Source organism: Carlito syrichta, unplaced genomic scaffold, assembly GCF_000164805.1.
Source record: "Carlito syrichta isolate Samal-C Ts95f unplaced genomic scaffold, Tarsius_syrichta-2.0.1 Scaffold311753, whole genome shotgun sequence".
Lineage (NCBI taxonomy): Eukaryota > Metazoa > Chordata > Mammalia > Primates > Tarsiidae > Carlito > Carlito syrichta.
The window spans coordinates 32,937-44,662 of NW_007255849.1; the positions used below are offsets into that span (position 1 = coordinate 32,937).

Sequence of the window (11,726 nt, forward strand, 5' to 3'; positions counted from 1 at the left end):
CCAGGCGGGTCTCGAACCGCGGGCTCAGGCAATCCACACACCTCAGCCTCCCAAAGGCGCGGGATTACAGGCTGAGTCACCGAGCCCGGCAAAAATTTTTTTATACAGGCTGATATTTAAAGCCATGACACTGGATAACATAGGGAGCAAGGGCAGACAGGGAAGAGAAGAAGTCAAAGGAATAAGCCCTAGAAATTCCAAAATTTAAAGGTCAGGTATATAAGGAGGGATCTGTGAATAAGGCAGGAAGAGAACTAAGAATAGTGTTGACCTGGAAAACAACGGAATAAAGCACATCAAGAAAGAAAGAATAAGTCAGGCTTGGTGGCTCAGCCTGTAATCCCGTGCCTTGGGAGGCTGAGGTGAGAGGATTGCCTGGGCAACTTGGTGAGATCTCATCTCTACAATAAATAAAAGGTGTGGTAGCGCGCACCTGTAGTTCCAGCTACTTGGAAGGCTGAAGCGAAAGGATCGCCGGAGCCCCAGCAGGTTGAGGCTGCAGTGGCCAGGAGCAGCCACTGCACTCCAGTCTGGGCGACACAGTGAGACTCCAACTTAAAAAAAAAAAAGAACGAAAGAATGGTCAACTGTGTTAATATGATGCCGACAGAGTAAGATAACTTGAGAATTGACCAATGTAAAGATATTGGTGATCATAGTTATTTTGGTCTGCCCACTCTGAGTAAGCGTAACAAACAATGGAAGTAGACGAACTGTAAACTGCAAGTACAGACAACTCTTCCAACAAGTTTCACCATACTATAAAAGTAACTGAGAAACTGAACAGCTAGAAGGACATAGCTCAAAGGGATATACAATAAAGAAATGTTAATCTCCTGAAGATGGAAATAATTACAGCATATTTGTATACTCATGGGGATAAGCCAATAAAAGGGGAAAATAGATGACGCTGGATGGAAAGGGGACAATTGCTGGAGCAGTGGGAGTACAGGCAATTCATTTATTAATGACAGAAGGGAAGGCATGTAAACACCAAAAGAAGCAAAATTCCTCCCTTCAAATTTTTCAGCATAATAAAGTAGAAAGACAAGCAATAAAAAATATGAAAAAGCTTGAAAAATATTGTTACAGGGTCATACAAGAGTGTCACTAATTACATGTGGGAAGGGAAAACTGAAAGAAAAGAGAAAGGATTCACACAGGAGATGCGCGTGCTTGAATTCACAAAGCAAATACTATCCAAGAAAATATGTGTCAAGGGGCACAAAACAGCACAAGATGAAGATGAAGCTAGAAAGTCAAGAACAAAAATAGAGGGTCTTGAACATTATATGCCATTGTAAAAAGTTGTTTTAGGAGTGGTGAAATGAGAGAATACAATCCATTTATACTCTAATTACTGCTTAGTACCTGCTCAGGAATGTATTTTTATTCAAACTATTATAACAGTAATATCTAATATGGTTACTATAGAGTACATGAGACAATAATCTATGTAAACTCCTTAAAATAGTACCAAGTAAGTGCTCAACAAATATCAGCTATTATTATTAGAAGAAAGGTTATTGTCGGTTGTGGTACTAAAAAACATAAAATCTAAAAATCTATTCAGAGGACAAAGTGAACTTTCTAAACTACAGTCTTCTTCCAACCCTTCTGAAAACAGTGTAATTCTGCTTTAGCCATGGAAAACAAAAAAGGTACTAAAATCTACTGTCTCCTTTGATTTGGATAGGTCTGATTGACTTCATTCTAGGCACTTATATGAATATGAAACCTATGTCAAAGTAAAGTCTCAGAATAAACTATCTCCCAATTCGAGAATATCCTAAGAAATAGATCAGATCATCATCAGAGATAACCCTACACATCTACTAAACCCATTACGATTAAGTCCACACCCACCCATAGGATTCATTTGGAAATAAACAGGCTTCTGAAGTAAAGAAAATTTTGACAATCAAAATATGCTATACAGTCTGAGAACACATTATGGGGAAAAATAAATAAACATCTTATAAAATGGTAATGATTAAATTATGATAGACATAAAATATATTTTTAAACATTTAGCCAGGCTCAGTGGCTCAGCCTGTAATCCTGTGCTTTGGGAGGCCGAGGTGAGTGGATTGCCTGAGCCCCTGGGTTGGAGACCCGCCTGGACAACTTGGCGAGACCTCATCTCTACAATAAATCAAAAAATTAGCCGGGCATGGTAGCGTGCACCTGTAGTTCCAGTTACTTGGAAGGCTGAGGCAGAAAGATCACCGGAACCCAGCAGGTCGAGGTTGCAGTGGCTGAGAGCGTGCCACTGCACTCCAGTCTGGGTGACAGAGTGAGACTCCAACTCAAAAACAAAAATTTAATAAGAAAATATCCCTGACACTGTCAAATATGGTGTTATACCGTTTTAAAAATATGTAAATTATACAGACTGTGAGTTCTGTTAGAAAAAAAAATATGTAAAGCATAAACGCATAGAAAAAAGACATAGGAATTATTTAAAATGTTACCCACTGTTAATGCTGGGTGGAGTAATCATGGAGACCTTTTAAATTTTCTTTTTGTTATCTCAATTTCCTACAATGACCACATAATATTTTTATTTATTGTTATTTAACATTCATCTTCTTGTAATTACTAAAAAAAAATAATATAAAACCCTCATTCCTTTCCCCAGAGAAATATTTGCTCAATACCATTCTTAATCATTTCTGTACATATATACACATAAAAAATTGTATTTTAGGTAAACATACAAAAGCATTTTTTTATTTTTCCCCCTTGCAAAAATGGAATTATGCATTTTTGTTTTGTTACAGGTTTCAATCAACAATAAATCAAAGGATATCTCTCCGTATCAGGATATAAAACCATCTATCTTTTTTATAGCTATGTATTATTTTCATTGTAAAACTATATAACTTAACCTTTATTCAAACAATAGAAAATAAAGTTGTTACCAACTTATTTTTTGCTACCACAAAAAATGCTACCTTATTCAATAACTATAAATAAATAATAATAATAGATAACATTTGGCCAGGCTTGGTGGCTCAGCCTGTAATCCCAGCGCTTCGGGAGGCCGAGACAAGTGGATTGCCTGAGCCCATGGGTTTGAGACCCACCCAGGCAACTTGGCGAGACCTTTGTCTCTACAATAAATAAAAAATTAGCCGGGCGTGGTAGTGCGCACCTATAGTTCCGGCTACTTGGAAGGCTGAGGTGGAGGATTGCCAGAGCCCAGCAGGTCAAGGCTGTGGTGGCCGGGAGCGTGCCATTGCACTCCAGTCTGGGCGATAGAGTGAGACTCCAACTCAAAAAAAAAAAAAAAGATAACGTTTGAGGGCTTACTATATGCCAAGCACTTGCTTGCATATATATTAAATATACTACAATATCAACACGTGATAGTACTATTTGTATAATTCTTACTTCTTCCACAACCTGTCTATTCATATTTGTTTTTCTGAAAATCAATTACTTCAAAAAAACTGGCCAGAATTCAGTTTTTTAATTTTATATTTTATTTTTATGGAGACGGGGTCTCATTTTGTTGCCCAAGCTGGTCTCAAACGCCTAAGCTCAAACGAACCTCCCACCTCAGCCTCTGGAGTAACTGGAACTACAGACACACGCCACTGCATCCAGCTCCAGAATACAATTTTAATCTAAGAAATTCCTGGCAAAATACCCCCAAAAGTTCCATGAAAATGCCTGGCACGCGAGCACTCATGCATTATACATTCTACAGATATTACCTGAAAACCTACAACATGCTGGACACAATGAATAAAACAGACAAGATCTCAGTACTCTTGGGCATATAGCCTAGCAAACATTTATTGAGTTAATAAGGGGTAAGTAAAAAAAAGAAAAGTGAAGAGGGGAACACAATAATTACAGAAAGACTAGTACCATTTGTGTCAGTGCACACCATTCAAGAAACAATTGCTTCTCAAGCCACATCCTATGGATTTAAACTACAGATTAATCAGATTAATCTTCCTAAAATACTGCTTTACTTGTGTCACTTTCATGCTAAGAACTCACAAATTATCTTGGTATTTACCAAACCTATTTCACTCATTTTCTTCTTTAACTTCATTCATTTTTCTACATTAACTATTTCAAACCCTCACACTCCAAAAGATTCCTCCATACTACTTCCTCTACATCTGCATAGAGGAAAAAGTCACTGTCAACTCTTCATTGCCTGCATCCACACTCATGACAATTCCTTCAGTGAAAAGATTTTCTTTTTCTCTAAAACCAATTTTTCATGTGTATTCTTGATCCTGCCACTTTACTACCATCTAAGGAACATGTTTCATTTATCATCTTATGTATCTTCAACCTCTCACTCTCTACTGATTCTTTTCCAAGCAAAAAACATGCTCACCTCTGATTTATCCCAAAACACTGCTTTTATATTAAAATCTCTTCCCAGCCGGGCGCGGTGGCTCAGCCTGTAATCCCACGCCTTTGGGAGGCTTAGGTGAGTGGATTGCCTGAGCCCGCGGGTTCGAGACCTGCCTGGGCAACGAGACCTCATCTCTACAATAAATAAAAAAAATTAGCCGGGCGTGGTAGCACATGCCTGTAACTCCAGCTACTCGGAAGGTTGAGGCGGAAGGATCCCTGGAGCCCAGCAGGTCGAGGCTGCGGTGGCCGGAAGCAGCCACTGCACTCCAGTCTGGGTGACAGAGTGAGACTCCAACTCAAAAATAAATAAATACATACATATATACATACATACATACAGCTATCATATATCTATAAAAACAAAACAAAACAAAACAAAATCTCTTCCCATTCCTACCCTTTTAAAACCAAACTTCTAAGCCGGGCTTAGTGGCTCAGCCTGTAATCCCGCGCTTTGGGAGGCTGAGGTGAGTGGATTGCCTGAGCCCACGGGTTCGAGACCGGCCTGGGCAACTTGGCGAGACCTCATCTCTACAATAAATCAGAAAAAAATTAGCCGGGTGTGGTAGTGCGCACCTGTAGTTCCAGCTACTTGGAAGGTTGAGGCGGAAGGATTGCCAGAGCCCAGCAGGTCGAGGCTGTGGTTGCCGGGAGTGTGCCGCTGCACTCCAGTCTGGACGACAGAGTGAGACGCCAACTCAAAAAAAAAAAAAAAAAAAAAAAACTTCTAAAAAAAAGTCTAACTTACAATCTAAAATGTCTTTCCATTTATTCCTTAATTCACTACAACCTGGCTTCTGTCTTCCTTATCATTCTTTAAACTGCTTGTACCAGGAGTAGTTTCTTGGGTCTCCAAGATTGTTTTGGTCCTTATTATTACTTGACCTCTCAATATTATCTATGATCACTCCTGACTTACAGCATTCTCTTCAAATTGTTCTTTAAAAAACAAAAAATGCCACTATTACCTAGTTTTTCTCCTTCCTGACTGTTCCTCTTCAATTTCAATTGTTTATGAGTTGCTCTTCTGTGTCCTTAAAGGTTCTCAGCCTTAGAAAGATTACTTACCGTGCTTAAGGTCATATCATCAGTAAATAGGAAATCATATATACAAATGACAAAAGTCATATTTTATACATATCTCTATTCTAGCACCTATTATATTTAATACATTTCAATTTCAATATCTGCTCCCTGACTCTCCCTTGCAGATCATAAGCTTCTTAAAGGCAAAAGAGCTTTTACCATCATTCTGTTCTTAATGCTAAAGATAAATCTTATGTTCTAATAGACTAAGCTGACCACGATGAAAAAACAAAAACAAAAACGTACTCCAACTCCAAAAATCCAAACACAATTCAGTTAGAAACAACAAATACATTATTTTCTATTCCAGTCCATCAGCCCGCATTAAGGAAATCAGTCTAAGGAATGGTAAGAGATAAAAGATATGTTTATTAAAGTCATATTCATATTCAGAAGATTTAATGTATTTTAACCTTAAAAGTACTCACTTCATTAAATGAACTTGAAATCTCATGAGGTAATAAATAGCTTGCTTTACTTTACAAGACTGAGAGAGATAAAAAAAATCAAGATTTGGATTCAAGTATCAGACTGAGGAACTAGATGCTGTCAACCTCTTAAAATGTACACATGTAAGGCATACTAATTTATTTTGTGCCAGGCAGGGTGATTCATGCCTGTAATCCCAGCACTTTGGGAGGCAGAGGCAAGAGGACTGCCTGAGCCCAAGGGTTCACGACCAGCCTGGGCAGCTTGACGAGACCTCAGCTCTACAATAAATCAAGGAAAATTAGCCGAGCGCAGTGGTACACAACTGTACTGGCTACTTGGAAGGTTGAGGCAGAAGGATCACTGAGTCAAGTAGATCAAGGCTGCGGTGGCCATGAGCATGCCACTGCACTCCATCCTGGGTGACAGAGTGAGACTCTGACCCAAAAAAATATTCTTTTGTAGTTCATATCATAACTATGATTATATCATAAGTGTGTGTGTGTGTGTGTGTGTGTATGTATGTATAAAATGAGGGGGGAATACCCCAAAATCAGAATTATCTTTGGAGTGAGGGCCCCCTATAGGACACACGGAATTTGTTCCTCTGGATCAACTGGATCAACTAAAGTTTTCATCTGGAAGTTTTGAGAAAGTTGCATTACTATTTGCGGAGGAAACATCATGAATCATGGCAAACAGGTGACTGGTTCTTCCACCATGACAACACACCTGCCCACACAGCAGTTAGCATTCCACAGTTTTTAACAAAATATGGCAAGACTCCCATGCCCCCATGTCCCACCCTCTCTATTCACCTGATTTTGCCCCAAGTGACTTTTTTTTGTTTCCCCGGATGAAAAAGGTCCTCAGAGGGAAACGTTTTGCCAATGTGGAAGAGGAGAAACAAAAAACAACAAAGCACTAAAAAGCATCAAAATTGAGTCCAAAAATTGTTTTGAGCAATGGAAAAAGCATCTCGAAAGGTATACTGCATCAAACGGAGAGTACTCTGAAGATAACTGAAGTTTAAACATGTAAGCATACACAATCTTTTATAAGTAAATTCCAGAGTCTTTTTGGGGGGTCCCCCCTCATATATACACAATATGAAATTGTTGCCTCACATATTGAATGAAGCATTAGTATTCCAGGAGTTTTAGTTGAAAAGGTCAACAAATAAATCCATGTTCTTCCCATCCAATACAAAAGAAAACGGTCTCTTGCTTCTAATACCTAGATTTGCCTAAGGCTTATGCTCAGAAGCAAGCCATCCCACTACTGAGCTATCAGGGAAACCAACAAATGTTGGTGTTCCCAATACAGCTGTTCTGCTCACTTGAATTGTGATCCTCTGTTCAACACCACACAACAGTAAACATAATAAATGTTCAGAAACTGCCTGTACATTATTCAGCCTACACCCATTATTTTCTATAGGATATTGAGTATTTATTCTGATAACAATCTCCTCAGTTGTCACAGTCTGACCAAAACTTAAATTAGAAGGGCTTGTCCTTCGGAAGTGTATATGCCTTTTCCTTTGTTCTTCTCCCCTTCCCCATAAAAATACAGGTCTTTTAACAAACAGATTAAATATGGAAAGTACTTTATACTTATTTTAGTCAATCCAAACTTCCTAACATTAAATGCTCTTCCTGTTATCAAAATAATTTACTACTCAGAATGCAGCACTACTAATCCTGTCCATCTAGAATTTCCACTCCTCACCAATAAAAATTTGAATTATAGTTCCCAGCCTGGAGTCCCTTAATCCTTTCAGAAGAGAAGGGAATCAACACTAGGCAAGAATTTATATAGTAGACCCCTAAAAAAAGCTTAACAGGTGTCCTGGAGATATGCTCAACATTTCAAAAAAAGCTTACATATATATAAGTAAAATTCTGCAGGTTATTATTAATAAATGCAAATGGTAAGTCTTTCAAGGCATTATTTCTAATAATATTTCTTTAAACAAGTCCTCCTCTAGTGGCTAGTCACACATTCAAAACACATAAAATGATGGCTGTGTACTGTAATGGATCATGTACAAAGTCCTACAGAAAAACAATGAAGGAGGAATTAGTTCCGCCCAGAAAGACTTCAGAGATAACATCTGAGTAGGTCCTTCAGAGATAACATCAGCTATCTAGGCTACAGATGCCTCATGAGTCTGTTTCTGTTTACAAAAATTTGCAGAATTTAACTTTAAGCTGGTTAAGTTTCTAAAGATCATTTAGTCCTGAGGTTTTCTACCTTTATTTTAAAGTAACAAAATCTTTTCTTCAAAAGTCAAAATAAAACTCCAGTATATACAACAGGTAACATATATCTGCTCTTTTGAAAGGGAGGAAGGGTTACTGAAAAACACTATTCTAATCAACCCCTTCATTTTAAAATAAGCTGAGACAGTAAGGACAACTACTTGACAAAGGCCATATAAAAACAGAAAAGCAACAATGTATTCAAAGAACAACTCTTAAGCATTATCTCTTCATTGAAGTCTTTGCTTCCTTTCCAGGTAGACTTTATCACTCTTTATTTTATTCTACTATATACCTAGGACATACTTCCATTATGGCTTCTATAAAACTTCAGTGCCCTAATTTTTGAGTCAGTATCACACTGTCGCCCAAGCTGGAGTGCAATGCAGTGATCACGGCTCACCAGCCTCAACCTCCTGGGCTCAGGCAATTCTTTCACCTCGGGTATAGATGGCTATTTTTTTTTTTTTTTCCAGAGATGGGGTCTAGCTATGTTGCCCAAGCTTGTCTCAAACTCATGGCCTCAAGCAATCCTCCTTACCTCAGCCTCCCAAAATGCTGGGATTATAGGTATATAGGCATGAGTCACCATGCCTGGCCCTCTACTTTTTTTTAAATGTGTCTGTGTCCCTCTACTATATTGTAAGTTCCCTAAAGGCAGAGATTGTCTTAATTATTTTTGCATAGTTACCCAGAATAAAATGTTATTCAACCAAGTTTCAGAAAAGGTTTAAACTAGCTTGGTGCCTGGCACACAGTAGGACTTAATAGGCATTTGTCAAAATAATTTACCAAAAATGAGGTCATTAAATGAAATAAATCTAAAGCAGTTAGAAGGCAGCTGACACACAGTGTCTATTCCACAAACATTAGTTATTATATAACTTTATGTAGGCAAAAAAAAACCCTGAAGCCATTATTGAATACACAGAAAAACAAACTAAGCATCTGTTATCGTTTTCAACTTGCTCATTTACAAACATTATCAATACAGGTTGAGTATCCCTTATCCATCATGCTTGGCACCAAAAGTTTCAAGATTTTGGGATTTTTTTCAGATTTTAGAATATTTGCACATACACAATGAGCTATCTTGGGGATGGGATCCAAGTGTAAATATGAAATTCATTTATGTTTCATATACACTTTACACACATAACGCGAAGGTAATTTTATACAATATTTTTAACAATTTTGTGCGTGAAACAAGGTTTGTATACACTGAACCATCAGAAAGCAAAAGTGTCAGGTATGGAATTTTCCACTTGTTGCATCGTCTTGTCGCTCATAAAGTTTTGAGATTCAGAGTATTTAAGATTTTCGGATTAGGGATGCTCAATCTGTACTACCACATCTTTGATAAGAAAGATAAAATTTAGTCCATCTATAAAGATCTCTTGACCTTGAAAGCCTGGGGAAAATAATACAAAGTTGTGTGCTGTTCATTTCTAGACTTGGAGTGAAAGAAGAAATTAGACTGGTCTTAAACTTGGGACTAAGTCACTTCTTCCTAGATCTGTTTCAGTCATCTGTCAAATTGGGATGATGAGAAGAGGAAAAGATGACCTACCTCTAAGGTTCCTTCCTGCTCTAACACTATAGGGGCTTATAAGAAATTTGGAGCTGGAATACTTCTTCAGCTTTCAACTCAGCATGAGCAAGAACTTTACAAAAATCAGCAAATGGTGCACTGGATTCGGTGTCACATACCCAGGGTTTTTATACTGGCTTGTGTTAGCCGTGTAATTCTGAGCAATAAGTAAACTCTCTGGGTCTCAATTTCCTCAACCTGTAAAACGAAACTGTTGGACGATATGAACTCTATTTAAAATATATCATAGTCAAGATATTCTATGAAATAAGCTACCTTTAAAGGAAATATTCGGATGGATCAAAAATTATGAGAAATGTTTAGAGGATTCCTGCACAAACCAAAAGTAGAGGATTTCAGGATTAGAAGAAACCTCCTAAGACTTCCACAACTCACCCAACTGAGCCCCGAGTCCTCTCTAATCTATTCCTAGAAGTGGTTCCCCCAATCATTCTAGTAATAGAGAACTACCCACGGAAACAAGCCACTTCAACTTGGGCCAACTAGGATGCAAAGCTCTTTTACTCAAGCCACAGCATCCTCCTTTCACTCACTAGTTTTACCTCATTTTCACTTAAGGGCCCCTCAAATATTCTTGGGCAGTAACAATAAGCCCCCTAAATCTCTTGCCCTCCAAAATGAAAATCCTCAACTCCGTCTACCTTCCCACCTCACATAGTACCAGGCTCCCTCACACCGAGGCTGCCTTCCTCAGAGAAGCTTCCATTCCTGCTTTAGCTATTGTCAAACTACTCGAAAACTTCTTCCCATTCTGACATCCCGGAACCCAAGATTTCCCACCTGCCCAGCGGACACCACATGGAAGCCCCTAATTACCCTTGTCACCTCCACCCAGGGAAGCATGTGGGATGGAAAGAATGCCCTGCTGCTCCTTCGGAAGTTACGGAGACGAGAAGTGACGGCGGCAAAAAGAGAGGCCTGCACCCTGCTCTCCTCCCCAGTCCAAGCCTCTTCCCTCACCGGTATTGCTTGGGGTCGCTGGGAGACTTGACGATCTCAGGGTCCCCAGCATTACTGAGAGACCCTCTCCGTCCCTCTTCCTCAGATTCATCCACTCCTAAACGGGCAACCCGGCCGCTCTCGCCCAAATCCTGTCCATTGGGCTGCAGGTCGGGACAACTGCAGGTAGACTTCGCCTTGTTCCTTCCAGGCATGGTCACAGCAGGAAAGGGTCTGGCAGCGGCAGAGTCTTCGCACCGACCCCGCGCTTCGATCCTCCACAGAGCGGCGAGCTCCCGCCCGGCCTCACACCACAACTTCCTCCCGGTGGCACAGACTGCAGCAACCGTGACCCTCTTCAGCATTCACCACCAAGCTCGAGCGATGGGCATCCCGCTTCCCAGGGCCCACCGCCTCCTCCTCCTCCTCCTCCAGCCGCTCTGCGTCCCAGAGGCGGTGGCGGCCGGCGTTGGTGCTGCCGCAGTCGCTGGGGAGGACAGGCCTGAACCCCTCCCCCAATCAGGTCTTCCTCACGCCGACTTCCCTCATCCCCCCGCTCTGCCGGCCGCCGACGACGTTCCTGATTTTAGCCAATCACGAAGCAAGAAAGGAGTCACGCGCACGTAAGCAACCAACGGGAAAAGGAAAGGAAAGGAACCAAAATGACAGGCCCAGATTCTCGGCGCACCCAGCAAGCATTTCGAAATGCGAGGTGGGCGGGGCGAGGGTGAAGAGGCGGAGAGACTGGCGCGGAGGACGACGGGAAAAGGGCCCCTGGGCGGCTGCGTCGCGTTTGTGACGTACGCGGGAGGGCGGGGAGTTGAGTTAGAGACGGTCGCCGACTAGAGCTCCGCGTCTCAGAGAAAGTAAATATTCCTTTCCCTAATGAGAAAGCAGAAGCACTTGGACACAATTAATTCCAAAAGGCTCTCTTTCCCACTCGTGTCATATTTTGTGCACTCTGCCCCTCACACACGGGGCCGAGCCTTCGGCCGTGACTCAGCACGTGA

General features: G+C 40.5%; 1 protein-coding gene across 1 annotated transcript in view; it reads right to left on the reverse strand.

Moving 5' to 3' along the window:
* LOC103271536 (nardilysin-like) overlaps positions 1–11,303 on the reverse strand; it is a gene marked incomplete at its 3' end in the record, with an annotated part of 43,701 nt that extends 32,398 nt beyond the window's left edge. The window contains exon 1 of the mRNA XM_021718040.1: positions 10,738–11,303. Coding sequence (XP_021573715.1) covers positions 10,738–11,081 — 344 coding nt within the window. The remainder of the gene's footprint in view (positions 1–10,737) is intronic.
* Between the last annotated feature and the right edge of the window lie 423 nt (positions 11,304–11,726).